Genomic DNA, 22,738 nt, shown 5'->3' with positions numbered 1-22,738 from the left:
GCACCCCTGCCAGTCAGCTGTTTTGAAGGGGCCGCGACGTTCATGCTAGCGCTGCTTCCCCTTCAGTCCTTATCTGCTCGTACTGTGAATCGCTGACACGCGTAGCGGCAGTTCACAGTATCAGGCTGGGTTCACACGACCTATTTTCAGACGTAAACGAGGCGTATTATGCCTCGTTTTACGTCTGGAAATAAGGCTACAATACGTCGGCAACAGCCTCGGTGGAAGAAGTGCAGGACACTTCTTTCAGAAGTAATTTGAGCCGTTCTTCATTGAAGTCAATGAAGAGCAGCTCAAGATTTACGGCTCTCAGAGAAACCTCGCAAAATGCGAGGAGCAGCATTTACGGCTGAAACGAGGCAGCTGTTTTCTCCTGAAAACAGTCTGTCTTTTCAGACGTAAATGCCTGCTATCGTGTGAACATACCCTAAGGGCTCCATGCACACGACAGTATTTTTCATCAGTAATTACGGACCCATTAATTTTTATTGGCCATGGACACCTTTCAGTAATTTTACTGATGGGTGTCCGTGCTGAAAAATATTATAGAACCTGTCCTATTGTCATTAATTACTGCAAGGACTCTCCCATAGAAGTCTATGGGAGCTTTCGTAAATAGGGACGACTACTGATGTGCATCCGTAAACCGTGTGTAGTTACGGAAGTATTGTTAGGCAACATGTTATCATTTGCAACCTTTTTTTTTTTTGGTACGGATTAAATCTGGACTGTATATACGGATGCCCACTGATCAGTATTTACGGATACCCTTCTGTATATATGGATGCCCACTGATCAGTATTTACGGATACCCTTCTGTATATACGGATGCCCACTGATCAGTAATTATGGACAGTATTTCGGGATAGATGAAAATACTGTCTTGTGCATGGGGCCTTAGCCTTCTTTTATTTACTTCAATGCTGTAATACAGTGAATCACGTCTACAAGTGTTGGTGATTCACAACACAAGCACTGACGGTAATGAAGGGGAAGCAGCGCTCATATGAAAAACAGCTGATCAGCAGAGGTGCTGAGTCAGACCCCCACCGATCAGATATCCTGAGGATAGGCCATCAATTTCTTATGACTGGACAACCCCTTAAAGAGCTATGATAAGCATATCTATGTAGCAGTGTTACTCTATGCAGTCCTCTTCAGTCTTAGGCCATATGTTCCGAAAATTATTTACGGGTCATGCGCCCATACTTTGTATGGGAGCACGGACCGCAAAATGCGAGTGGCTGTCCACGGCCGCACATGCCCGTGATCACGGGGCGCGATTAGAGGCACGGCCGTGTGCATGGGGCCTTATACACTATGGATTATTTTTATGCTCAGAGGTAATTTCTCAGGTCTGCATCATTCATTGACAAGTCACTGGGCTGTTTTTCCTGATTTTAATACTCCAATATCCCCTCCCCCATCACAGGTGTCTCATCCGCAAAGAGCCATTTTGTATCAGGGTATGTTCAGGAGAAAACAGCTCCGGCATTTCAGACGTAACGGCAAGTGCAGGCGCTTTTCGTTGCGTCTATTACGGATGTAATTGGAGCGGTTTTTCCATGGAGTCAATGGAAAACGGCTCCAATTACGTCTCAAGAAGTGACAGGCACTTCTTTGACGCGGGCGTCTTTTTTTACGCGCCGTCTTTTGACAGCGCCGTGTAAAAAATAAAAAAACGACCGTCGGCGCAGAACATCGTAAGACCCATTCAAATGAATGGGCAGATGTGTGCTGACGCTTTGGTGCCGTATTTTCGGACGTAATTCGAGGTTAAAACGCCTGTATTACGTTCGTAAATAGGGTGTGAGAACCCAGCCTTACGGTTCGATGATTCTTGTCTCTTGTGGTACTTGACAAAGTTGTGTTTTAGTCGTAGATATAGCAGATAGGCTAAGAATAATTTCATCAGTGGGTAAATTGTGTTATAATGCAACACGACCTGACATCCTTATACTGAAGCAGAACAAAAAATACATTGATGTACGGCTATTCTATCTGGTACCTTTTTAGATTTAATTCTGTCTTTTGCGCCGTTTGTCTAGGATGGTCAGTATGGAATATCCAAATTATATAATGAGGACCTGTCCCTAGGTCAGTAAGGTGAACTGGTTAAATGATCTGAATAGCGCCATCTCCCTGATTTTTTTTTTTGATTTTTTTTTTCGATTTTTTTTTTCCTGGACCCTCCCATTCCAGAGATATGGACCACTAATGAGTTAGCTCCTGCTATGCTAATTTGCTGTAGTTATCCAACAGGGTGGAGCTAGCTTCCCTGCCTCGAATGCTAACTAATCAGCTTGAGGGTAGTTCACACCCTGTTGGCTAACTACAGCAAATTAGCATAAAGGAAGCCAACACAACGGTGGGCCATATCGCTGGAACAGGGGGGCCCAGGAAAAAGAGAAAAATAGCGCTGGAATCAGGGAGACAGCGCTATTCAGGGCCGTAAACCGGTTAAACTTTTATGTCCTACTGCCAGATCCTCTTTAACGCAATAAGTAGCAACAGCTCATCCATTATATATCTTATTATTCATACCTTATAATGAACTTGATGTGATCAATAGAAATAACAATACGTTATTGTCTCCTGCAGCTCATAGCACCCTGGTATCAAAAATTGGAGAGGACGACGATGACTATTTTTCACCAAAGATCATAAAACTGAAGGGAAGATATCATCCCTCTGTATAAGTGCTATGTCTCCGTTATTGTATTGAAGCTCTGTGTGTAGGATAAGTGCTGTGTATAACCCTCCAGCCACAACACTGGAGACACAAGTCTGCCGAGTAATATAGAAAGTCCCAGTACAAAATAATACACATGACTAAGGCTCCGTTCCGTCAGAACTGAGCCCTGACTGACACCATAGGTTTCCGTCACCATTGATTTCAGTGGTGACAGACCCGGTACCAATGGTTTCAGTTTGTCGCCGTTGTGCAAGAATTCATCATTTTGACGTGATGAAGTGTAGTCGACTACGGTACTCATCCGGTCAAAACAACAGAACCCTTGCACAACGGACACAAACAAACTATTGGCACCGGATCCGTCACCATTGAAATCAATGGTGATGGAAACCGAAACCTATGGTTTCAGTTTGTGTCAGTCAGCGCTCCATTCCGACGGAACGGAGCCCTGACGCAGATGTGAACATAGCCTAACCCAGTTCTTAGTGCTTATTAAGTGTGGCCTATCGTCACCATCGGACTAGGACTGCATAGTGACTTTGACCCAGATCGCTGCATTGTGTTGTGTGCACAGTAATGTAAGTGAATGGGGCCCAAGTTGCGACCTGCAAATTTCTGTGACTCACAAGAAATCCAAACCTGAATTTCTTTTGACTGTCCAGTCAACTTCTGTGACCGTGATCTTTGGATGAGCGGCCAAATTAGCTATTCAGCCTAAGTCAAAAACCATTCTTTGCAGGGAATGATTGAAATCCATAAGGACCTTAAAGGGAACTTTCCAGTACCCATAAATAACGCTTATTTAATTTAGCACACAAAGATGCAAAAGCAAAGTACACGTCACGTCTTGGAAGCCACCACTATATGGATGAGTGTGCGACACGTAGCAGTACTGCCCGATAAGCTGGCAGGAGAGGAGAGCTCAAGTGACTTTAGAGGTGCCTTTCAAGCCCCCTAGATCCTCTCCTGAAAGCATAATTTGCATTAGAAAGAAGAGATTTCAGGGCTTGACTCTCCCCCACAAAGATAAAGTTGTAAGAGGACACCAATGGCAAGGTCTAGGATCTGTATACTCTTACAGGGGCACAGCTGTTACAATGTGTTATGCACAAGGTTTCTCTCTGGCGTTCTATGAATCCCTGTGTCATGCACCGCCCCACTGAAGTCATGGACTAGTAAAACACAATGTATTTGTTTTTCCTGGAGTGTTCCTTTAAGGCCAGTTTCCAACAGCTGCATTTTAGAGCCTTACAAAAAAAACCAGATACCATTCTGGTAATGGAAATTGTTACAGTAATTAAGCGAAGGTTTGAGACTTCGGCATCTTTTGATAGATCAAACAAGGCGGCGCACGTATCAGCTCTCTGAAATTGTCTTAAATATCTCTGATGGGGAAAACCATATCCACAGGATGTCATATAGATGCAGGTCACACCTCTGGGAACCGCACCGAGCTCTAGAACGGGGCCCCCTAAACCCTGTTCTACCTCTCTGTGTTGTGACTGAAGTGTGTGATTTCCGACCATGAATTATGGAAACAGCTTAACTCGCATGCTACGCTGCTTCCATAACTGCCATTCACTGCTATGTGAGTTACGGAAACAGCGTAATTCATGGTCAGAAATCACACGCTTCAGCCACATCACAGAGATGGAGACCGGGCTTTAGGGGGCCCCGTTCTAGACACAAATGGGACCCGCCCCTATATGACATATCCTGTGGATATGTCAAATGTCTCTGATGGGAAAACTCCTTTAAGGCCAAGCCCAGCCGCGGCAGATTGGTGGCAAAATCTGCATGTGTTACATACAGATTTTGTTGCGGATTTCACCCTCTGCATTGCAAAGGGTGAAATCCGCAGTGAAAAGCCACAGCATTTCCACATGCAAAATGTTGCAGATTTACACCGCAAATTTGACACCTCTAGACCCAGCGGGGAAGGGCCACTCCGCGCAAAGCTGATACACTAGGAACGATGTATCAACACTAGTGCAAACAAGAAGTGGAGTAGTTTTCCACTTGACAACCAATCAGGCCACTGCTTTTATTTTCCAAACAGCGTGAGAACATAAGCAGTGAAATCTGATTGGTTGCCATAGGCAACTACTTCACTTTTCCTTCGCACCAGTTTTGATACATCTTTTTCGCTGTGTTATGCCTGGGGTGGGGCATGACCTAGAGATCACATTTTTGGTTTCCTTTAAATCCCTGTGTCCTGCACAAGGCCTAACGTAGTTTTATCCGGAGCGTTTCTTGAAGTTTGCTACTGCTGTGTTTCGCAATCCACCGGTGTACGACATTAGTTTTAAGAAGACGCTATTGTTACGTAGAGTAGCAAATCCTTAAAGTGACGTCACCAAGTTCAACATCTACCAGCAATTCAGCAGTGGAGCGAATACAACCCATCTGAAGGGAGACACGTCATGGATGTTACGCACGTCGGTGATCCTTCTGATCTGAAAGCAATAATGACCACTACACAGTGACAATGACAGTTGTGGGAGATCCATCCAGGACGAGTGAGGCAACGATTATACCGCAGGCTATTATAAGAACTGTGTTCTAGACTACTGGTCGCCTAATACTTCAGTGAGCCATGTGTGTGTGCTGAACGTTGGGCTGCATTCTCTCTCGTTGCATCCAGGTGGTGCTATAGATCCAACCAGAGAGATCGTTCTGCTGCTAGTCATTCATCCCACAGTCAAAAGAAGAGCAGTGAGAGGGCCGCATCCCTCAGTATACAGGATTGTTTATTACAAAATGTCCTTGCAAAACCTGTTCACCCTTTCAGTGCAGTCTCTGCAGAGCATCACTCTTAACAAGCAATGCTCTGCCACTCCTCCGTTCATCCACGCCGAGGGGGAAGGGAATCTGTGGGAGGGGGTGATTTTACTTGTCACTCCAAATGACACATACATACATATATATATATATTTATATATTTGTAATTTTTCAATAGGGGCTCAGTCCAGGTGAACAGGCGTGACTAACATTCGCTCATCAGCACCCCAACCGCCTCCACTCTGTGGAAAGAGGGGGGGAGGAGGCAGAGATCCACTCGCCATATATTTCCCCTGTCCGTAGAAAGAATTCAAAACATTACCAAAAAATGTGCAGGGTTTTGTACAAGGGGAGGAAGATGGTGGGGAGAGGATGGCTGGAGGTGTGGGGAGAGGTCAGCTCATCATTTCATTACTGTTGGGGCCACAGGCTGAATTTTTCATTGAGTCGTTGACTTCTCGTCGGAAGGCAGAGAGATTTTGCGTAAACCTGTGAAGAGAAGTGGCAGGAACAAGTTAGGGCTGTGATCATATCCCGTGGAAAATAAATGCTGGCCGCAGATCATTTACAGGATTAGAAAAATATGGCTGCTTTCTTCCAGAAACAGCGCCACACCTGTCCGTAGGTTGTGGTTGGTATTGCAGCTACATTCTATTGAAGTGAATGGTTCTTTGCTGCAGTACCACAACATACCTGTGGACACGTGTGGTGCTGTTTTTGGAAATATTTTACTTGATGAAAGTTATCTGATCCTGTGACACTCAACTACTTGTGATGAGCACCAAAACAGCCAACTGATACAGGACTGACAGATACTAAACTCGAAAATGCCTGACCCAAGACAAGATGGATATTGGAGAAAGACTGATATGATAGAAGTAGTTTCCTAAAATTGGTTTAGTCTATTTCAGAAGTTTCTAGGAAAACACCAAAAGAGGTTGCCTGAATGGCAAATGTGGCAATAAGGGGGTGGTGACCGTATCACTGCAAACCTAAACAAATTATCAACCAGATGTCCGGAAAAGTTGGACGACAACCCTGGTGGCAGCTGTATTGGTTGTCACCTCAAACAAATGAGATAAATGAATAGAAAGGGAATAAATTATTTAAAGGGGTTCTCCAGAATTAGAATCTGCTTTCTTCCAAAAAAAAACAACAAAAAACGGCGCCACTGTTGTCCCTGGCATTGCAGCCCTATCCCTTTCAATTGAATGGCAATGCGCTGCAATACCAGACACAGCCAGGGACAGGAGTGGTGTTGATTCTGAAAAACAATTAACCCCTTTTTCTCCTTTAAAAATAGACTACTTGTTGCAATTCTTTTCCAAAACCAGTAACAAAAGATTTGGAGAAATTCCCTAATACACTTGATAAGGCTGCGCTGCTCCACTTTAGTACAGTGACACACTGCAAACATCGTGGCCCCCTGTTACTACCACTAGGGGGCCAATCAGTTGACATGGAGAGGAGAAGCATACACATAGCGCCCCCTAATGATGTCAATGGGCAGATGAAAACCGGTACATACCGCTCGGCACTGCACATACAAACACTATCACTTTATCAGGTATATTAGTAAAATGCTCCAAATCAAATCCTGCTGGATTTTTTTCGGGAAAAAACGCAGATGCCTAAATGTTAGAAACCACTCTGAGCAATGACCGTCTTTCATATTACTAACCTGTCTCTGTTTTTTGTGAGCAGGTTCCCCTCAATTCCTTCCATTAAGTTTTCAAAGCAAAGATGCATGGCTTGCTGCTTCTCAGGGGGTTGACTGCTGACAATGCTTCTCCGAAGGTCCGAGAAATACTAACAGATGAAAAGCATTAAGGACAGCGGACAACGGACGGAAGAAATGATTTACGGTGTTATTTAGCTCTAGACTTGTTACCTTCTCATTGAGGAGGATCAGGCCTAACAATGGCCGGCTCATTGACCACTGATTTCGACAGTCTTCAAAGATAATGATGTTGAGAACCGTGGAAAGCATCTGGGGAGTGTAAGAAAGTAGAAACATGAATGAAATAATCATAGGTAAAATATACAGGTGGGACGGACTTATGTCGAATACAGACCTGCGCCTGGGGGATCGTATAAAGACCCCCGGGGGATTGTGAGACACTCACATATACGCTGTGTGGCGCTGAAGTCCAAGTATGGCCACTGATTAACGGGTCGAGTCACATGACCCACCATCAGCAGCCATAGTCAGGCCTCGGCGACACACCTTAGGCCCACCCCTCCCCCGCATGATTCACTAAGCGCTGGTGAGCGTCAATGAAAGAAGCTGGCGCCGGTTTGCGTCAATGACAGGTCCCTCCTGCCGTCCAGTGTGCAAGAACCAATAATCTTGGCCCTTGCTCATCGTGTGACCTCCCTCCTCTTGATAGTACGTTAAATCAGTCAGCGCAGCCATCATGAACGGTGCGGACTGCAGTGTGTGCAGCAGTATCGCGTCCACGAATACCATAAATATCGCTCAAAGTAGCAGAGGATTGATAGCAGAGTAGAGGCAGAATACAGATAAGAGGGAGAATACAGATGAAAAGGGACTTATTTTTCCAATTGGGCTAAGCACAGTAGTGTGGAGGTCCCCAACAAAAAGTTTCAGCCAAATACGGGTCCCAGCCTTAGAAAGTCATAGTATATAGCCACTCTGGTTCATAGAGGGGTGGGAGGATGCCCGAGTAGGGGTCTTTTCTCTATGAGGCCCAAATAGAGCATATGGCAGGGGTGATCTTCACGAGATAACCCCTTTAATTCATAAGCTATATCTAATATAGCAGCAAATGTTGGCTTTCGCTCTAGCTTCAAATTTACCCATTTCTGGTCATTTTTGTGTTGGATGGAAATGCGGTTTAAGAATATTAGACGTCACCTCAGAGACTGCAAGAAATACTCTCATCCTGCAGCCAGTGGACGAGTATTCCTACGAATATTTTAGTAATCTACAGTAGGGGGGACATTATGCTAAATATCGGTGTCAGACAGTGGGAGGATCCCTGGTAAAATGGCTGTTTGGGTCTATAGATATGAGACCGATGTGTCACCTGTTGGATCATCTCCGGGTGCTGCTGCATTATGTGTAGGAAGCGTTCACTTTCCTGCGGCGGCGGCGCTCCCCTTTTCTTACCACTGCGAGATAGCTGTTTAAAGAGGTATGTGACAATGTGGTCCAGGCAAGAGCAGCACCCCGTGCACACCATGGTGTCTGCAGACATAAGACATGGGATTCATTAGAAAACCCTACAACATGAAGGGACTACAAAGAAGAATAACCAGGTCGCTGCTTACCCAGAGCCGTGAGCCCCTCGGAGATGGAGGAGAGAATGTACATGATCACATGCGGCTCCAGGCTGGCAATGAAAGACATGTGATCCTGAGTCAGCACCTCCAGGAGCGAATAATAGGACTGACTGAGCTTGGGATAATCCTACAAAACAAGAACCATCTATTTTAGAAAGACAGACACACAGGGGGCATGCCCTATATACTTTCACTGTCAAATCAGAGCTGAAAGTGTTGGGACACACCCTATAGAGAAGGGGAACGGTAACACCCAGTTGTCAATTTATTCAACAATTTCCAGGAGGAACAACAGAGGATTGGCATAATACAGCGTTCCAAAAATAGCTGCTCCAGCATTTTTATTTCATGGGGAATATAAAGTATTTACAAAAACAGACATGTCAGGAGAGGTGACAGGTCCTCTTTATAAGTGGGAGTCAATGTGGCCGCAATGTGATCACTGCTAAGGATTGTAGTGATGCAACGTTCACAATCCTGAACTGTTGCACCAAAACCTGCATGTCATGTAAAATAATGGAAATGGCGTGCTTATTCATTTAATCCAGAAAGTCAGATAAAGCTGCACTTATTTACATTTTAAGCATAGAATTTGCAATATAACGGAATTTGACAAAAGGTCAAGGAATTACGCAAAGATCGATATTTATCCTCCGATCAGAAGAATGAGGATCCCGAGCCCCCCATTCCTCCTCACTGCATGATCGCAGTGAGGAGGACATTGAATGGAGCGGTGGTCGAGCATTCACGCTGCCACTCCATTCAATGTCTATGGGATTGATGAAGATAGTCAAGCCCTGTACTACGTTATGATTGGTGAGACCCCACCCAGCGATCAGACATTCATCACCTGTCCTGTACATTGGTGATAAATATTGATCTTGGCACCACCCCTTTAACCCCTTAATACCGACGGTATTTTAAACCTTAAAGTGTAGCTGAACGTTCGACAAGCACTGAGACCCCCCACCAATCGCTAGAACGAAGAAGCTGAAGCGCCTGTGCGAGCGCTCATCTGCTTCGTGTCTGTTCAGGTTTTTCCGGAAATAAATATATCGGTGTACGGACTCAATAGAAAGTCTATGAGCCCGTACTCCGATACATCGGCTTTCTGGAAAAAGCCAAACAGGCATGAAGCAGCTGAGTGCTGACACGGGCGCTTCAGCTTCTTCGTTCTAGCGATTGGTGGGGGTCTCAGTGCTCGGACCCCCACCAATATAAACTTCTGACATGTCACTATGACATGTCAGAAGTTTGTCGAACGTTTGGCTACACTTTAATGGCCAAGCACTTACTTTTTTTTTTTTTTTGTAAGTTTTCCATCATTGCATTCAAAGAGCAATAACTTTTTTATGTTTCCATTGACATAACGGATTAAGGAGTTGATTTTTGCGGGACAAGTTGTATTTTTTAACAGCACCATTTTGGGGTACTTATAATTGATTAACTTTTATAAAAAAATTTGGTAGGAAAAAAAAAACCTGAAATGTTACCATTTTTTTTGTCTTAAATTTACTGCGATTACCGTGTGATATAAATAACACAATAACTTTATTCAGCGGGTCGTTACGATTCCGGTGATACCAAACATATCTTATTTTTTTAATCCATTTGTTTTTGTGTCGCCATATTTTTTAAGAGCTATAACTTTTTTATTTTTCCGCCGATGCAGTTGTGTGAGGGCTTTTTGTATTTGCGGGACGACTTGTAGTTTTTATTGGTACCATTTTGGAGTAGATGCGACTTTTTATCAAATTTTTTTGAAGGCAGGATGAACTTTGTTTTTTTTACAGCTTTGACCGTGCGGGTTAAATAACGTAATCGTTTTATAGTTGGGTCGTTACGGAGGCGGCAATACCAAATATGTGTGATTTTTTTTTCATAATAAAGTATTTTGTAAGGAGAAAAAGTGGATTTTTAAATTATTTTTTTACTTGGGACACTTATTTAAAACTTTTTTTTTTTTTTACCCCACTAGGGGTCTCCACTATGCGATCTTTTGATCACTTTCATAATATACTTCTATATTGCAGTGTATTATGCCCGTCAGTGTAAAACTGACAGACATCGGTTAGGTCATGCCTTTGTTAGGCCCCCAGTCTGCCATAGAAACCATCGGCACCCCGCGATTGCATTGTGGGGTGCCGGTGGCGTGACAGAGGGAGCCCCCTCCCTCTAAAACCACTTTGATCCGGTGGTCGCTATTGACCGCCGCATCTGAGGGTTAAACATGATCTGAGATCACGGCTATTGGTCTTCGATCGATGCACTGGAACCCGAGGCTGTTAACAACAGCCCCACCTGATGCGGGAAAACTTCTTCTGAAGTGCCGACGTAAAAAACAGCGCTTCAGAAGAACTACCCTGAACGGCCGATGTAGAAACATTATACGCTGGTCGTTCAAGGGAAACATTTGGGAACTTCCTCTGATTAAAATAAAGGTGCCGTTTGCGCTTTCTTCCTTTAGGTTCTCTAACCTATTATATAAGACTGGCCGACAATAAAATATCTGATAGTAAAATAGAATCGGATTGGTGCCAGACTATTTAAACAGTAAATCAACCTGTCCCTTGGTTGAACTTGAACATGTCCCTTGGTTGAACTTGATGGACATGTGTCTTTTTTCAACCGTACTAACTATGTAACTATGTAACCTTTATACCTGGACACATTTAGCAGTGTGAGAGATTCGCAAACAAAGTGGCATTACCAGCAGATCACTGTGTGGCACAGAGAGCAGTAGCTTGACAAAGGTCTGAAGAGCATTATCCAGAGCTTCGTCACCATACAGGCGGAAGACCCCGAAATTGACGTAGCTACCACTGAGCGCAGCTTTTAGCACCGAGAAACATATGGAGATTCCCTTCAACTTCAGAACGTACAGCTGCTCCTTAGGGAGCTCACCCAGAGTCAGGATCCTGTTACCTGAAAGGGCAAACAATGATAAGATTAACAGAAAGCAAAAGAAAAAAATGTTGGTTCGCTCATGACTTGATGTCGATGACACACCACATCCGTTATAGATTGGTGCTTCGGAAAGGAAATCTACGTCGGAGGTAGGCAAGGATCCAGATAAATTAGAGATGGGTCCGGCGCACGATTTATTTAAAATTCAATGCTGTTTTTATTGGCATCAAAATATAAAACAAATAAAATCCCGGGACCAGAACGCCGACGCGTTTCTAACCTCTTGGTTCTTAGTCATAGCTACTCTGTTAATGTGTACGGTCTGAATTATAGATCAGGTGTTGGAAAGGCAGGTGACCACGAGTGGAAAATTAACCCCTTCAAGATCGTGGAACAGGTAGTGAATACATAATGTAATTGATCTATATAAATCAGACTGTGCACATTAGCAGAGTAACGATGACCAACAACTGAGAGGTTCGAAACGCGTAGGCGTTCTGTGCTTGGGATTTTATTTACTTGTTTTATATTTTGATACCAATAAAAGCAGCATAAGATTAACACACTGTACCCTGGAAAGAAAGAATGACTGGGTTTATCCCAGAGAAAACAGCAGATAAGTGTTGACGTACCGTACGTGGTTATCATTTTGCTGGTCTCTCGGAACAGAAGAATGCCATTTGGAGACGAGACGTCAAACTGCAACCTCTGTGACCTGCAGGGGTAGACAGAGGGACAGGTAGCAATAGGATGGAAATGATCGTACAGATTATTTCTGAGAAAAATAGGCAAAATAGAAGAAAGACCAATGTCCCTCTAGTGCTTCCTTTAAAGGCTCTTAGCCCTTTTACTACCAGGGTTTTCGGGACAATTTTCACACTTTTGACATACACAAACATAACCTGAATTATGATTTGTTATTTTAGATTATACCATTATATATATATATATATATATATATATATATATATATATATATATATATATATATATAAAAAGAAAAAAAAATCATGAACATCAGAATCATGGCGCTGACAAATGGTCGAATATAGTCTGAATGGTGCTAAATGTGAAAATCAGAGAGCACATATTCTCTCCAATTGGTTGGGGGTAAAGGGTGGGGGGGTTAATAGAGTTATTTTATCACAGGAGGCTGTACAGGGATAGAGATGACAGTAACCGGCTGTGATACTTGCAGCTCCCCCCTCCCTCCCTTACACAAACACAGAACCAGGAAGTAAAACTTTTCATCCTGCTTCCTGACTTCAATTGAGTGCTCACTGAATATTGCAGAGCCTGGTATCATTTAAAAGCTAGGATTCTGGGCTTTAGTGCGATACCAAGTTCTTCTATTCTAGTCGTGGCAATAGTTTAAAGCCATGACTTCTTATATACATCAGGGGACAGCAACCTACAGCACTCCAGCTGTTGTGAAACTACAACTCCCAGCATGCCTTGACAGCCAAAGGCAGTCAAGTCATGCTGGGAATTGTAGTTTCAACACCAGCTGGCACGCCGAAGGCTGCTGACCCCAGATATACGTCCTTGGCAGCGATAGGGTTAACAACTTACAGGGTAGTCACTTATAGGTGCCACTAGAAAGACTGTTTTCTTACTTCTGGAGGAGAGCTAAAGACTTTCTACCAGCTAGATCTCAAAGTTGATGGACAGATGACAAATACGTAAAAAAAATAAATGACAAGAAATAGAATTAAAAAAAACAAACCTGTTGTGTACCAGTTCTGCCATGAGCTTGAGGATGGGCGTAGTACAGGCTGGGTCATGGAACCAGAGTTCTAGTGCTCTCTGTAGGATGGGCATATATGCTGGGTATCTGTGAAGGGCTAAGGAATAATATAGCCATCACTCCACATAATAACACTTATTTCACCTGAAATCTTCAGGACCTGACCGAAAATGGATTGTGTTATTTTCTATTCATTTTTAGAAAGGGGGCACTTATCTTGTATAGGATAATGAATTAAAGGGACCCTGTCACAAAGATCATGCTGCCGCCGTTATTGACCAGTCCCATGATCCCAATGAACATGGTTTAATACCAGAGCGCTGGCACAAAAAAAAAAAAAATCTGCCTATACCCAACATGCTCACAAATTTCACCCTTGCATGCTCTGAATTCCACGCTAATTTTTTCAGCTTCATGTGGATGGGGTTTTAAAAATACACTGTACTGTATACGGTCACGGATTTTCAGTGTGAAATCCGCACAGAAAATCTACGACACGTCCTCATCTTGTGAATTCACTCTTACTGTCCTAAAGTCAAGTTCATAAACGTCCAGGATACATCCAGTCAAACAGCATCATGAAGCTGCTCTTCGCATTGAATGCAAAGGCGATTCCTCTCAGATCTCTCACCAATCCAACCAGGCTCCTCTAAAAACACAAGAAGAGAAGAGTTTAAAGTGAATATCCCACCTCGAACACCATTTTATTATTATTTTAAAATCTAAATAGCCTTACAATTCTGTGTGAATTAATGTTTTAATAAATCCTTATGACGGAGTGGTTTTTGTTTTTTTATACAGAGCAACCACTAGAGGGAGCTTACTGCATACTGGTTATACATTGAACTTCTATAGTAACACAGTATGCAGTAAGCTCCCCCTAGTGGCGGCTGCAAGCATCCAGAATTTTATCTCTACAATCTTTATCTATGTAGGGGATTTGGAGTTCTTTATTAGAAAAATGGAGCTCCAACAGTTCACCTAGAAATTTGGACCTAAAAATGACCAATTTTCTCTGTTCAGTGGAGGCTACAATAAACATATACAAGGTATTCATTTGATCGGAGAAAAGATGCCACTTGATATAAAGCGACCCTGCATCCTCCAAGTGCCTCATTACACCTCTGTAATATGGTGTAAGAACTGTGGTAGCAGCGGGACTCTCAATAGGTCGTAACACTCAACTTCATGATCAAGTTCAAATTCATTAGGCCATTGGGAATCTATAAATGCAAATATGCTTGTACCGTTGCTACGCTGCTACGACATACAGACAGGTCCAGCATGCAGATTCAGTGCAGTTATGCATTAATCACCTGTCCTTATTACCTTGGCTTCTTGTTCATTGAAGCTGTTGCTGTTGAACATTTGGGCCATCGACTCGAAGGCAGCAGTGAGAGGCATCATGAACTGAGAGAACTGCTCCTCATCCTCTCCTGTAGACGAGGCAAAACATAGCAAATGCTGGATCTGATCACAAGCAGGTTTTATATTGGTGCTTAATTACAAGGCAGTACCTAAATCCACCATGAGGAGGCGGCCTAGTGCAGTGTAGAATGTAGTCCGGCAGCGCATGTCTGACAAGTTGGATTGGCTGTTGATTCCCAAGAAGGAAAAGTGCTCGCTCTGTAACACAATGCGCACATTTTAGTGTTATAATGCCATTTAGTGACCCACTAGACACCAGGGATGCCATTTAGTTACCCACTAGACATTAGAGATTCAATCTATTAACCCCCTAGTCACCAGGGATGTGGTTTATTTACCCAGGAGACACTAGGCATGTAATTTGTTAACACACAAGACACTATGTTATTTATTAACCTATTGGACATCAGGGAACATGTTTATTTAAACACTAAAAACCAGGGATGTTCTTTGTTAAAGAGGCTCTGTCACCAGATTTTGCAGCCCCTATCTGCTATTGCAGCAGATCGGCGCTGCAATGTAGATTACAGTAACGTTTTTATTTTTAAAAAACGAGCATTTTTGGCCAAGTTATGACCATTTTTGTAGTTATGCAAATGAGGCTTGCAAAAGTACAACTGGGCGTGTTGAAAAGTAAAAGTACAAGTGGGCGTGTATTATGTGCGTACATCGGGGCGTGTTTACTACTATTACTAGCTGGGCGTTGTGTATAGAAGTGTCATCCACTTCTCTTCACAACGCCCAGCTTCTGGCAGTGCAGCACTGTGACGTCACTCACAGGTCCTGCATCGTGTCGGCACCAGAGGCTACAGATGATTCTGCAGCAGCATCGGCGTTTGCAGGTAAGTCGATGTAGCTACTTACCTGCAAATGCTGATGCTGCTGCAGAATCAAGTGTAGCCTCTGGTGCCGACACGATGCAGGACCTGTGAGTGACGTCACAGTGCTGCACTGCCAGAAGCTGGGCGTTGTGAAGAGAAGTGGATGACACTTCTATACACAACGCCCAGCTAGTAATAGTAGTAAACACGCCCCGATGTGCGCACATAATACACGCCCAGTTGTACTTTTACTTTTCAACACGCCCAGTTGTACTTTTGCAAGCCTCATTTGCATAAATACGAAAATGGTCATAACTTGGCCAAAAATGCTCGTTTTTTAAAAATAAAAACGTTACTGTAATCTACATTGCAGCGCCTATCTGCTGCAATAGCAGATAGGGGTTGCAAAATCTGGTGACAGAGCCTCTTTAAGTCACTAGACCCAGGGATCACATTTGTCAACCCACTATACACCATACCTGCTATTTATTAAGCCCTCATGCACATGAATGCAGTATGTTTTACGTTCTACAAACACAGATCCGTAGACATCCGCACACCTGGCATGCTATCCACAAATATGGTCCGTAGTGCACCCGTATTTACGGATACGCAGAAAAAAAAAAAAAAAAGGAGGCTACAAGTGAGGTCACCAACATGTCCCAACCCCTTGTAAAGGTCACACGATTGCTCAGACGCTATCTTCCTGGGGAATACCCTGCCATTGTATAGCAACGCTTCCGCAATTATGGACGGCTACGGATGCACATCTATAGCCGTCCGTAATTTTGCAAGCGCCCATATACTTCTATGGGTGTGTTAGTGCCGCAATTGTGGTCAGGAACAGGACATGTTGTATATTTTGCGTATCATTTCTACGGCCCGGACACACATCTGTAAATATACAGAAAGGTGTACGTGGTCTGTAAAAATTAATGGGTCCGCAGATTATCCGTAATTACGGCTTTGTTTATGTGCATGGGGCCTAACCTATTGGACCATAGATATGTTTTAATATTAAACCCATTAGACAAGTTATTTTATCACATACCCCAGCCTTCTGTACTTACCGTGTGGTTGTTTAACATGAACTGGACAGCACTGAGCTTCACCAGCTTCCTTACACTGCTGTATGTGCGAAGGGTTAAGGACAAAACGAGGACAGAAAAAATGACACACTCTCCTCTACTGAGGTTAAAGTTTTAACCCCTTAGTGACCACTAATACGCCTTTTCACGTCAGCCTAGTCTAAGTGCTGCACGGGTCTCCCGTGCAGGCAGGAGCCGGGGCTCTGCTGTCTGATGACAGCTGAGCTCCTGCTCCAACGCCCGTGATCGAAGTTTACTTCGATCGCGGCCGTTTAACCTGTTAAATGCCGCCGTCAATAGCGACCGCGGCATTTAACTTTGTTTACAGAGGGAGTGAGCTCCCTCTGTTACCCATCGGCGGCCCGCGAATGAAATCGCGGGTCTCCGATGGGGTGTCATGGCAGCCGGGGGACTGATAAAAGCCCCCAGGTCTGCCCTGGACATATGCCTATTAGGACGCGCCGGAGGCACGTCCTAACAGATTGCCTGTCAGATTTACACGGACCGGCAATAATGCTCTGGTATACGAAGTATACCAGAGCATTATAGCAGCGATCTGAAGATCGCACAGTAAAGTCCCCTAGTGGGACTAATAAAATAAGTCATCAAAGTGAAATAAAGATTATTAATAAAAAGTACAGTAAAAAAATAAATAAAACCATTTTTTCCATAAAAAGTGGTTTTATTTGGTAAAAGTGTAAAAAAAAAAAAAAAAGTACACATAAATGGTATCGCCGCGACCGTAATGACTCCATTAATAAAGTTAATATGTAATTTAAACCGCAAAGTGAACACCGTAAAAAAACAAACGCAAAAAACCATGGCGAAATTGCAATTTTTTCCCATTGCCCCCAAAAAAAGTCATAATAAAAATGAATCAATAAGTCCCATGTACCCCAAAACAGTACCAATCAAAACTACGTCTTGTCCCGCAGAAAACAAGCCCAAAAAATCACTACATTGATGGAAAAATAAAAAAGTTACGGCTCTTGGAAAGCGACGATGCAAAAGCAAATAATTTTAGTTCAAAAGTGTTTATATTGTGCAAAAGTCGTAAAACATAAAAAACGTCTACATATGTGGTATCGCCGTAATCGTACCGACCCATAGAATAAAGGTAACAAGTTATTTACGTCGCACAGTGAACGGCGTCAATTTAAAAACGCATAGAACAATGGCGGAATTTCAGTTTTTTTTTATAATCCCCCCCAAAAGGGTTAATAAAAGTTAATATAAAAATTATATGTACCCAAAAATGGTGCTATTAAAAAGCACAACTAATCCCGCAAAAAACAAGTCCTCATACAGCTATGTAGACGAAAAAATAAAAACGTTATAGCTCTTTGAATGCGACTATAGAAAAACGAATAAAATAGCTTGGTCATTAGGGCCTAAAATGGGCTGGTCACTAAGGGGTTAAAGGGGTATTCCCAAGATTACCATTTATCACCTATCCACAAGGTAGGTGATAAGTGTGTGATCTATGGGGACCCCAATGATTAAAGAACGGGGGTCCCGAACCACCGTTCCTCCTCACAGCTTGAATAGAATGCAAGACAAGAATGCGTCCACTGCGCCATTCAATGTCTGTCGGGCTGACAGGATCAGCCGAGTGCTGTTCTTGGCCTTCTCCGTCAGTCCCATAGATTTTGAATAAAGCGTCAGCGATCGTCCTCATCAAGATTCTCCTCACTGCGAACACTGGTGCATGGAGGATAAATAGGGAATTCAGGTGCCCCGTTCCACTGAACGGTGGGGAGTCCCAGCCCCTCATAATACATGGATTGTTCTTCCTACATAAATGACAGATATAGATGTGGCATTGATCTTTGGTCACATGCTCCGGACTCCCAAGTAGGATAGAGTGTAGTCTACACTTCTCTACCACAAAGTAAAGGATATCCTATAGACAGGTCATTCAGCAACTGTAAAGTCTTTGACGTGATGGGCTCGCAGCGACCCCAGTACTTGAGATTGGTGATACTGTGGGAAACGCAAGGCAACAGGTTACAATTCTCCTCTTACACAACATAACTTGTATTGTATAGTAATTGTGAGAAATGACATCCGCACATGCTATAAATTAACTCACATTTTGCCAATGAAGATGCTCAGCACCATAGTCTCATCATTCAGACCCAAAACATCTGAAAGACGACGATAAAGCTGTAAAAAAGAGAAAATTACATTACATTAAAAAATAAACAGGAGGATGTGGAAATTAAAGCGTCTCTGTCCCCACATTATAAGTGGCCTATATTGTACATGATGTGATTGGCGCTGTAATGTAGATTACAGCAGTGTTTTTTATTTAGAAAAAACATCATTTTTGACGGAGTTATGACCTATTTTATATTTATGCTAATGAGTTTCTCAATGGACAACTGGGCGTGTTTTTACTTTAGACCAAGTGGACGTTGTACAGAGAAGTGTATGACGCTGACCAATCAGTGACCAATCAGTGTCATACACTTCTCTCCATTCATTTACACAGCACATAGCGATATAGCTATATCACTATGTGCAGCCACATAAACACACTATGTCGTTACTGCAGTGTCCAGACAATGAATAGACATCACCTCCAGCCAGGACGTGATGTGTATTCAGATTACGCTTGCCTTGCTGTAAATATCACACAGACGCTACAGAAGTGACAGGATTCTGAATAGACATCACGTCCAGGCTGGTAGTGATGTATATTCATTGTCAGGACACTGCAGTAATGTTAGTGTATGTGGCTGCACATAGCTATATCGCTATGTGCTGTGTAAATGAATGGGGAGAAGTGCATGACGCTGATTGGTCACTGATTGGTCAGCGTCATACACTCCTCTGTACAAAGTCCACTTGGTCATATAGTAAAACACGCCCAGTTATCCATTGAGAAACTCATTAGCATAAACCTAATATAGGTCATAACTTTTTCGAAATAAAAAAAACACTGCTATAATCTACATTACAGCGCCGATCACATCATGTACAATATAGGCCACTTATAATGTGGTGACAGAACCTCTTTAATCTGGGTTCTTTATTAATTTTTATTACTATAGCGCCATCATTGTCCATGGCGCATGTTAAAACAGTGGAAACACTGCTGGCAGATATAGTCCTTATTAGTGAAACAAGGAAACTCATGAATGCACTATACGCAACATGGGTTGGGGAGTTTAGCTTCATGAGTCGGGGGTGTTCTCACCCTCCATTGTGATTGGCAGCTTTTTCTATGTCCAATGTATCAGTAACAGCTGTCAATCACATCTGGCTCACGAATCAAAGTGGCATAGAAGTTTTGCTTAGACTCTTACCACTTACCTTGGATGACTTTTGCACTTGATCCCCAATGTATATTTTCCTGAATTGCTCAAAGAAACTTAGCATTGACAGCTCCAGCTTCTCATTGCCGGCCTGGGCGAGACGTGAATCTGTGAGGTTCATCAGTTGCAGCACACTGTCCAGGATAATAGATTGGTTTAGATGAAGACAAAATGTTCTTAAAAACCAAACAAACGTGTTTAGTGCGACTTTCGAATTCGTTTTTTTTTTAATTAAAAATTATTTTTACTTTTTGAGATACAGCTGCTTTGTATCCTATATACAGAGCAGCTCTATCTAGCACCAAGTCCTGTATCCGCCAGGTCTGCGGCACTGACGGGTTTAGTGACAGCGGGTCCTGGGTGTCTCGGACGCGCAGGATTGAGCCGTTACCGATCACATCTGAGTTATGAACACACAGGACCCGCTGACACTGAACCGGTCTTCAGTGCCACTGACCTGACGGATACAGGTTTCAGCCTAGATACAGCTGCTCTTTATACAGGATACAAAGCAGCTGTAGCTCAAAAAGTAACAATATTTTTTAATAAAAAATTTTTATTAGAAAGTTGCACCAAAACACACTGATACACATTTTTATAAAAAAAAACAACAAAATGTTTCTAATGGTGTACTTAGGCTTTATTAATAATTTCTAGCTTAAATTTTTTTTAAGAATCAACCCTTCCCTGTTCATTCATTAAATGTTATTGGGAATAAAAAATTATAGCAAGTGTGTTGATGGTCCCTCTTCCCAATCGAGAGGAGAGACAAGTGGGTAGGTCACTGACAACATTACACCCTGCCAGGCTTTTCTCACAGCAGGCAGCATGAAGTCTACCCCACACAGGAGTAGCTGTAGTCAGTGTGTACGGCGCTGAATACGGATTTTCTCTAGCAACGGCCAGTAGAGGAGGATAGGGGCAGCAGTTCAGGAACTGATTTAAAATGAAAGGAGGCTGAATTGGTTAATAAAGTGTATTGCAATATTTCTTGAAAGCGCCTGCCCTACGTAATAAAAAAAAATAAAAAATTAAAATGACAGGTTCCCTTTAAATTTACCTGTTTTAATCTTAGACACCTTGGATCTCATTTAAAGGGATTGTCGCAACTGGACAACCCTTTCCCATAGCAATCGGATGATCACTGCAGCGGTGTGAAGCCGCAGGAGGCAGCAAATTTCCACTGTAGTTAAAGAGTAATTTTTTTTCTTGTCAGAATGAAATGAATGGGTGATGGGTGTAATACATGGTCTCACAGTGTCTGGCAGAGCGGGAGCCGCACTTTACCACAGCACTCCACTCTGGTAAATAATGGCTGGATCCCAAGCGGGGGACCTCTCCTCTACGGTGTTCATATGCCCTAATTATGTATATAGACAGGGACTGTCCATTTGGGACAACTTCAAGTATTACGAGGGGGAGCTCAGGATGGGGAGAGATCCCATTTAAACAATACATACCGACACACTAACTCTCCATCCATGGCGTCCTGTTCATCAGTGCTGGCAAAAGAGACTCTGCCTCCTATCACTGCACCGATAATGTAAACCAACCAAGTGAGCCGACCTGAAAAAAACAAAAACAAACTTAGGTGTTTAGTTAGAGTGTAAGAAAATAATAGATAGTAAAATAGTAAGTTTAAGAGCAATATACAGATACTCATCAGCTTAGAGATATACAGACACCCCAGAGGAAGCCGTCATTTGCAATGATTTATGGCAGCACTTTTATGGGGCTGGGCTGTAATACCATATGCAGCCCATGTACAAGGGTGGCACTGTTTCTGCAAGAAAGTGGTCGCATTCATCATACACTGCTGCCATTTTGAAGAGGGTAGTGTAATGGCTCACATAGGGTTTTTGGGGGTTCCAGCCATCTTCACATAACGGACTCTCATATACTGCAGCTTACCCAGCTCCTATAAAAACGTCATGACCATGAGCGGCTTACCTTCCTGCACAGTCAGCTCCATGCTGGGGGCAGATCCGCTCTGCAAGAGTTCCTGATAGGTCTGAGCCGATTGGTCAAATAGCTGCACTAAGAGAGCACACGTCTTATCATACTCGCATCTGCCAATGGTGGAAAGCTGATCCAACTGCTGCTGTACAAGACCTGCGTCATCAAGAGGGTCTTCCAGGCCGTCCCTGCAGAAAGCGAGCCGTTACATGCTGGGTTATAGATCACACAATACAAAATTCTATACAATCCCATGAAGTGTTGAGACAGTATTCTGCTTTATAATGAGGTCCCTGACCTGTGATCTAGGGCATTGTACCCACAGTGCCCGAGACCTCATCATATTCAGTCACTGCTATTTGTAGTGCTGCCTTGAATGAGAAATTACTGAAAACCCATTTAAACATTGGCGCAAACGAAGAAATCGAAAGAGTCAAACCAGCAATCTGTAATACAGAAACAGAAAGCTCCTCTAGGTTATCCATCCTGTTCAACACCGCTGTTCTCTTACCTGAGGATTATGTGCACGGACTCCAGTCGGGACGTGACATAGGCTTTGGTCACCTCTGGTGTGTAGGTCTCCAGTAGATGAGGCTCCGTCGCCTTCACATAGGGCACAGATGCGGCGAGACGCTGCCATAAGCTCAGGAGATAATGAACGGAATTGGGTGCGAATTCCCAATGCTGGT

General features: G+C 43.2%; 1 protein-coding gene across 2 annotated transcripts in view; it reads right to left on the bottom strand.

The window, feature by feature from the left end:
* Positions 1-5,428: 5,428 nt before the first annotated feature.
* The window catches only part of XPO7 (exportin 7), a 59,437-nt gene continuing 42,127 nt past the window's right edge, over positions 5,429-22,738 (bottom strand). For both annotated transcript variants that reach the window (XM_075858847.1, XM_075858848.1), the window contains exons 11-28: positions 22,561-22,733; positions 22,044-22,237; positions 21,554-21,659; positions 20,092-20,227; positions 18,866-18,939; positions 18,676-18,756; positions 16,756-16,819; positions 14,954-15,062; positions 14,766-14,872; positions 13,997-14,085; positions 13,416-13,523; positions 12,322-12,404; positions 11,493-11,707; positions 8,771-8,909; positions 8,527-8,687; positions 7,368-7,466; positions 7,158-7,285; positions 5,429-5,965 (exon numbers count right to left, since the gene is read on the bottom strand). In XM_075858847.1, the coding sequence (XP_075714962.1) occupies positions 5,872-5,965; positions 7,158-7,285; positions 7,368-7,466; positions 8,527-8,687; positions 8,771-8,909; positions 11,493-11,707; positions 12,322-12,404; positions 13,416-13,523; positions 13,997-14,085; positions 14,766-14,872; positions 14,954-15,062; positions 16,756-16,819; positions 18,676-18,756; positions 18,866-18,939; positions 20,092-20,227; positions 21,554-21,659; positions 22,044-22,237; positions 22,561-22,733 (2,160 nt within the window). In that variant the 3' untranslated portion in view covers positions 5,429-5,871. The remainder of the gene's footprint in view (positions 5,966-7,157; positions 7,286-7,367; positions 7,467-8,526; positions 8,688-8,770; positions 8,910-11,492; positions 11,708-12,321; positions 12,405-13,415; positions 13,524-13,996; positions 14,086-14,765; positions 14,873-14,953; positions 15,063-16,755; positions 16,820-18,675; positions 18,757-18,865; positions 18,940-20,091; positions 20,228-21,553; positions 21,660-22,043; positions 22,238-22,560; positions 22,734-22,738) is intronic.

The sequence above is a fragment of the Rhinoderma darwinii genome, chromosome 3 (genome assembly GCF_050947455.1).
Source record: "Rhinoderma darwinii isolate aRhiDar2 chromosome 3, aRhiDar2.hap1, whole genome shotgun sequence".
In the NCBI taxonomy this organism is placed as follows: Eukaryota; Metazoa; Chordata; class Amphibia; order Anura; family Rhinodermatidae; genus Rhinoderma; species Rhinoderma darwinii.
The sequence above is the reverse complement of the archived record's forward strand: the minus strand, read 5'-3'. Positions and strand labels throughout refer to the sequence as shown.